We start from the raw sequence: 7,289 nt of genomic DNA, 5'->3' as shown, positions 1-7,289 counted from the left end.
TGGGAAGTGGTGACTGAGAGTGGGCACTAGGACTAGGAAAGCACAGAAACTCTTTAATTTATTTTTCTTATAATGACCACTACAGGGCATGGGAACACCCTCCCATTATTTTGTGGGGGAGTATGGAGAAGTGGAGTGGAGATGGGGGAAGGGCACCAGTAGAACAGGGATCAGTAAATCTAGACTGGAAATGAAATGGGCCTGAAATAGCTAGTGAGAAAGGGGGGAGGGTATGGGTCAGAGGAATCTGTGAGATTTAATAACAATTCCTTTAGGTGCGTATATACTGTATGCCAGGTACTGGGCTAAACATGTACATAGGCATTATACTCATCTGTTCCTTCTCACAAAAATGCTAACATATTATTTCCACATATTACAGATAAAGAAACAGAAGCTTTAAGAGATTATAAAATAAATTGTCCAAGGCTGTACAGCAAAGTAGGGTTCTATCTTAACTATCGCACTCTATGACCTGTGCTTTTATACTCAGTTCCACATGATTCTTTCTCTGTAACTAGAGACACACTTAATAGGACTTGTTGACTGTTAGATATGACATGTGAGGGTCAGAGGGTCAAGGTGACTTGTTTTGTGTTTCAGTGGAAAACTGGCTGAATAGTATTGCTATTCTTTGAGAGAGGTATTAAAAGATAATTTCCAAAGGAGGCAAAGTCATGAGACATAAAAATATAAAGTGACTGCAGTTTAAGATTTTAGTTAACTTGCTATTAAAGAGGGAACAGGTAAGATGTTACCAACAGTTTAAAGGAGAAACACATTTAGAGATCAGGAATATTGAAATTAATATGAAAATGAAGGCAACACTGAGGTTTTCCACAGGGGGCAATGAAAACTAGTTAAACATTTATTGAATATAATTTACATGCCTATATACAAGAATTCGTTTTCATTTCTATTAATTGTCTATAATTTACAGAGTTTTAAAATAGCTCTCAGAAACAAGATCATATAATCCCCAAGATGTGCTCTAGACATTGCATATTTATTTATTTGACTGTGAGGGAAGAAGGCAAATATTTATTCAGTGCCATTTATTTTTATTTATTTATTTTTCTAATTTTATTTTTATTAGCCTATAGTTTATTTACAGTGTTGTGTCATTTCTGCTGTAGAGCATAGTGACCCAGTCAAACATATATATACATTCTTTTTCTCATACATCTTCCATCATGTTCTGCCTCAAGAGGTTGGATATAGTTTCCTGTGCTGTACAGCAGGACTTCATTGCTTATCCATCCTACATGTAATAATTTGCATCTACTAACTCCAAAGTCCCAGTCCATTCTACTTCCTCCCCCCTCCCCTCTGACAATCACAGATTTGCTCTCCATGTCAGTAATCTGTTTCTGTTTTGTAGATAAGATCATTTACTTTTAAACTGTGCAACTCTACACAGTTACTTATTGACATATGTTTCCCTACAGAGGGAGGAGGGAATAGTTGGAGAAGATAGTGAGGTTTATTCTGCATATATTGGATTTGAGAAGCCCATGACTTACTCTGTTGGAAATGTTCAGTCAGGAGCTAGAAAAAATAAAGCAAGAAGTAAAATGTAAATTCTGCTTAGGTAATGGCAGTAATATTAGCTATCCATCATTAAACACCAGGACTTATACCAAGCAATTTATGTGGATCACACTATTTAATTGTTAGAAGATTCTACAAGGTGGGATATGTATAACTTCTATGTAATAGAAATGAAAACTATAGCTTAGAAAAAGTACATGCTCAAAATCACTCGCTAATGAGTGACAAAACTTCCACACTGGGTTCTGTTCTCTAAGCCACCCCCACAGTGTTGCATGTTGAAAGATCTGGAGAGTTGGAACATTAAAAGATAGACCCAGTAGGGGGTCCTCTTTGTATACACTAAAAAGGACATATTTCAGAAAAATATAAAATTACTCAAGTTGAAATGCCTTAGAAGTCCTTCTGATTTAAAGGGTGTAAAGGAGGCCAAAGTGTTTATTTTCTCTTTTGTTAGGTTTCTGGGGCCTAACCAAATTTATTTATTTATTTATTTATTTATTTATTTATGTCTTTTTAGGGCTGCACCCACAGCATATGAAAGTTCTCAGGGTAGGGGTAGAATTAGAGCTGCGGCTGCTGGCCACAGCCACAGCCACAGCAATGCGGAATCTGAGCTGTGTCTTCGACCTTCATCAGTTGTGGCAATGCTGGATCTTTTACCCACTGGACAAGGCCAGGGATTGAACCCAAATCCTCATGGATACTAGTCAGGTTTGTTACCACTGAGCCATGATGGGAACTCCAAAAATTCATTTATTTTTATGAAAGAGTAAGACAATACTGTTTCCCAGTATTTTTATGGAATAATTCCCAGGTGAGGACTGAGAGCCCATTCTTTCTACTGGGTCTGTTCTACACTGTGGCCACAGAATAGGTCTGGGAATAGTCATGGTCAGAGTTAGAAGAGAGAGGAATAAACAAGGAAAAAGATGTATGTGGAGATTCAGAAACACAGCTGTCTACGAAGGAAAAGAGCTGCAAAATCCCAGGCAGAGTGAGGAAGATGGGCTCGATAGACAGGCAGGTTCATACACAATCACAGGTAGAGTGTGGAAGGGAGGGAGACACATGGATGCTTTCCTGGGGTAATATCCTTGTACAATGACGTTCATGTTAGCACTGTGAAGACTTTTAGATTCATTTGACCACTGGAAGCCACAGGCTGAAATGGTGGAGTTAGAGCCTTGGAGAGATATTGTGCAGATCTATTTCCTAACTCAGCCACTTATCTCTGTTACCTTGGACTAATCAATTGATATTTATCTGTTTTTCCTATTTGTTAAATTTGGTAGTACAGCCTTCCCCATGAAGACAGAGCTTACTATAGCAAGAAACTCAGCTATCATTACTAGTGTTTAGCAAATATTCAAAGGCAGGCAGAGAATTTTTTTTTAAAGTGAGTAAAGGGGAAGGATTCAGATATACTTTTTTTAAATTTTTAATTTTATTTTTAATTTTTTTTTTGTCTTGTTAAGACTGCACCCATGGCACATGGAAGTTCCCTGCTTAGGGACTGAATAAGAGCTGCAGTCACTGGCCAATGCCACAGCCACAGTCACACCAGGTCTGAGCTGCGTTTTCCACCTACACTAGAGCTCAAGGCAAAGCTGGATCCTTAGCACATGAGCAAGGCCAGGGATAGAACCTGTGTTCTCATGAATACCAGTCAGATTTGATTCCTCTGAGCCATGATGGGAACTCACAGATGTGCTCTTATTGGAGGCTGTTGGTATGGGGAAGGCAGAGGTGGGCTAATGAGAAGCAGATGTGACAAGTGGGGCATATATTTGACTTTCTTTGTTGGTCCTGCATTGGAGCAGGGACCATAGTTAGAGAAGCTGGCACTCATTGACCAAGTCCTGGTCCTGAGTGTTTTAAATTGATTGCTGCAGAGGTTGTGGGTCAGAGTTCTAGTGTTATGGGTGGTTTGGCCATTGTCCATTTGTATATTCAATCTCTCTGTACAATACATTCAGTACAATAGATAAGATTAGGTTCGGGTTCTAGCTTATGTCATTGTGGTTTGCCGCTGTGGCTGCCTGGGTAGTTTACCTTGTCATGTTTCACTTGGGACACTGCACATCCCCAAGCAACTTCATGAGGCATGCTAAAATGTCAGATTTGCTTAGAGGGAGGGAAAAGCATTCCCAAAAGTCATTTAGGTTATATCGAGTGGAGCAATTTTTTATCATGAGTTCCTATGTTTTTGGTTTTGCAACCAATTCCAATGTTTGTGTGGGAAATCAAGCAATTCTTAGAGATCAGCTGGGTGTCCTACAATTGAACTCAATTCTGACACTATTTACCTAGAGAAAGCATCAGATTCTACAGGTTAAGTGTTCAGTCCTATAAGATTGCCCTCTCTCCCATTTCAGGTGCTAATTTCAAGCTGCCCTGGTTGTCACCTATGCTTTTTATACAGGTGACTGGCTATATATCAGAGGTTCCACTGGGTTCAATTAATTTATGGATTAATCAGTAGTTTTGTGAACAAGTTCAGCTCACAGAGCTCAGAGAAACATTTTAATTGCTAGATTACCAGTTTGTTATAAAAGGATGATAGAACTCAGGAATAGCCAGATGAAAGATGCACAGGGCAAGATAGGTGAGAAGGGGTGTGGAGTTTCCACGTCCTCTTCAAAGGTACCATTCTCCCCAAATCTCTATGTGTTCACCAACTTGGAAGCTCTCTGAACCTCATCCTTTTTAGTTCTTCTGGAAGTTTCATTACATAGACATGATTGATTAAATCATTGGCCATTGGTGACTGTAACCTATAGCTCGTCTCTCCCCTGCCCAGAGACCAAAGGGGTGGAGCTGAAAGTTTTAATCCTCTAATTCCATGGATGGTGATCAGCCCCATCCTTAGGTGTTTTCCAAAGGTTATTTCATTAACAAAAGACTGCTTTTTTTGTTTTGTTTTTTTTTTCTCATCACTTAGGAGATTTCAAGGGTTTTAGAAGCTCTGTGCTGGAAATGAGGAGAAAGACCACATATATATTTCTTATTATAAATCACAATATCACATATGTTAAGAAGTGAAATAGAAGGAACGTTAAAAAAAATGCAACAAAAAAGAGGGGCTTGAAGAGCAGACCAGAGTGGAAGAGAAATGACCTGCATCTCTACTTACCTACAGAGCTCACTCTCCTGATTCCATACCTTTTGAATCCCCTCCCCATGGAAACCATGAACCTCTCTGTGAAGTGAATGTACCATCTAAGCCCATCAGGGAGGTGAAGTGAAGGCAATACCTTTTCTGGTTCTGAATCATGACATCCTTACATGTGTAACTGTGAGAGAGAATCAAGGGTTGTTCTAGTTTGGTCAAAAAATGCTTTTTGACATGGTGTTTGCTTTGCTCCCTTTTTCTGTCTTTTCTTTCTGACTCATGTCTCTCTGTTAAAGATTTCTTAGTTGTGTCCTTTCTCCAATGAATTCCAGTTGGATTTGGTTGACTCTTAGAAGAGACAGCTATTTGCCTCTTTAAGCAGAGTTGTAAAGGAGGATCTGAGTGAGAGGTCTTTTTCCTTTGGGTGCTGGAAGCTGACTCCAAGAGCAGGTTGTTTTCTGTGGGATAGATGTGATTGGGGTTGTTATCATGCAAGCTAGAGGCTTTATTTGTGGTAGAGTGTCCTCTAGGGGAGTAAACACTCCAAGGCAGGTACACCTCTTTAGAAACATTCCAACGAAGTCATTGAACCCTCCCATCCTTTTATGGTCTCTATTAGTAAACTCCTCATCCTCTTCTCTCTTTCCACTCATCTTTCCCCCAACTTTTAAAAAGAGAACAAAAGACCACTTGAAATAATTTCTAGACTTTCCTTTCTTTTTATTTTTAATCAACTGATACCATTTTAGTACAACAAAATCAACTGATTTTAGTACAACAAAATCTTCTGTGAAGTAGGGAATTTTAGTCGAGATCTATGAAAATAGAAAGAGGCCTAATTGCTCAGAGTGCTGTCTGGGACAGCCCTCCCTTCTAAAATGAACCTTGAACCTTCTAGCAGCTTTCAAATGCACAGAAATTTTGGTTATCTTCCTCTAGCATTGGAAGCAGGTAGAGCTGAGGACACTTGGGAGTATTAGTGGTAATGCTTAAGCTAGCCAGGGAAGGGCATGGGTGGCTTTCACTACTCAAATATGATTCATAGCTGGGGAGGCAATGCTGCTGCAGTGGAGGAGCCAGAGCACTAACCGTCTACTCAGTGCATTTAATAATCCATTCAGTAATACTTAGAGGAAAATCTGGAAAATGGCCACAAGCAAGGCTAGAAAGCTAAAGAGTTTAAGTAAGCTTGCAAAGGGAGATGGGGATTCTTTTACAATTCGAGTTTTGGTGACCTTGAATGTTCGGTCCCACTGGGTCATGATAGCATTCCTGGCTCCTTCCCATTTCCCTGGACCAGTCAGGCGGAACTGGTATGGTGTGCATGGGCCAAAGAAGATGGTCAAAGCCAGGTGTGGATCCGTCAGGAGCAGAGAAAACATGTTGGGCTTTGCATCGATATAGGTCAGCAGTTCATCTATGTATGCAATATAATCGGATTGTAAAGCTTTGCAGTAACACAAGCCAAACCTTTATAAAGAGAAGATTGGGGATAAAGGGGAAGACAAAAAGGTCAAATAATGATATCTTAGAACAAATAAAAGTGCCAGAAGCAAACAATGATGCTATAAAATTTGGCCTGTTTTCTTCCTTCTTCCCTCTATGACCATAGGTATCTGTAGGCCTTACTGTATGATTTAAATACAAGATGGATTCCTTGAAAAGATACTCCATACATGTGGTGCTCCAAATGCTGATAATGGATCTAGTATTACTTTACTATTTATTTATTTTTTCCTTTTTAGGGCTGTACCTGCAGCATACAGAGGCCCAGGTTAGGAGTTGAATCAGAGCTGCAGCTTCTGATGCATGCAGCAACATGGGATCTGAGCCATGTCTGCAAACTACCCTACAGCTTGCAACAATGCTGGATCCCTAACCCACTGAGCGAGGCCAGGGATTGAATCCACATCCTCATGGATACTAATCAGGTTTGTTACTCCTGAGCCACAATGGAAACTCAGGATTTGGCATTACTTTGGTTCCATTGTCAAATAATTAGCAATTTCTAGAAAAAAGATTTAATATAATTTTACTATTCCTAAATCTTTCTAAAACTCAGTTATTGCTAGATTTTATAATGTAAAAAGACACAAAAATAAAAAATAGGTTGGAATTCCCTGTAATGCTGGTAGTACTCACTAATATTATTGACCAATCTATGTGACAAAAGCTTTTACACTGCATAGTTCTAATTAATGATCTATGTTATATTAGAATTCTGGAAATCAAGGAGATCAAATCATATCCCAGTTTGAGGATAAAGAAGAGACAACCTAAATGCTTTTATCATTTCTGGATTTAGCAGTTTGACAAGTATAGAATAATACTTGAAGTTTGAAAACATGTATGAATGAAAAAAGTCATGTTTCTTAAACGCAATGACTTAATTTTTTTTTTTTTTTGCCAAAGAAACCCTTTTTCTCAAGTGAAAACTTATATAAAAATCCAAAACAGATGAACAGTAGAACAGATAAAATGAGAGTTGTTTTAGGATTAGGAGTGGGGTAGGCACATGACTCCCTCCTTGATGTCCATCTCCCTTCCATTGTCCCTGTCTCTTAGTGTCAGCCAAAGAGCTGAGCACAAGTGGAGACCACCCCTCTAGAGAAGGAGTCAACAG

General features: G+C 39.2%; 1 protein-coding gene across 5 annotated transcripts in view; it reads right to left on the bottom strand.

The window, feature by feature from the left end:
- Nucleotides 1-5,362: 5,362 nt before the first annotated feature.
- Nucleotides 5,363-7,289, bottom strand: part of FMO1 (flavin containing dimethylaniline monoxygenase 1) — a 28,297-nt gene continuing 26,370 nt past the window's right edge. For 4 of the 5 annotated variants that reach the window (XR_014814384.1, XR_014814385.1, XR_002346938.2 and 1 more), the window contains one exon: nucleotides 5,363-6,136. Coding sequence is in view for 2 of the 5 variants with exons in the window: in XM_005656645.4 (XP_005656702.1) it covers nucleotides 5,794-6,136 (343 nt within the window). In the remaining 3 variants the exon portion in view is untranslated. 5 annotated transcript variants of the gene reach the window in all.

Source organism: Sus scrofa, chromosome 9, assembly GCF_054392235.1.
Source record: "Sus scrofa isolate SSC_HxYL_T2T_F1_AM1 chromosome 9, Sscrofa_HxYL_maternal_Yorkshire_Landrace_v2.0, whole genome shotgun sequence".
NCBI lineage: Eukaryota > Metazoa > Chordata > Mammalia > Artiodactyla > Suidae > Sus > Sus scrofa.
This window is presented reverse-complemented; position numbering and strand designations above follow the sequence as displayed.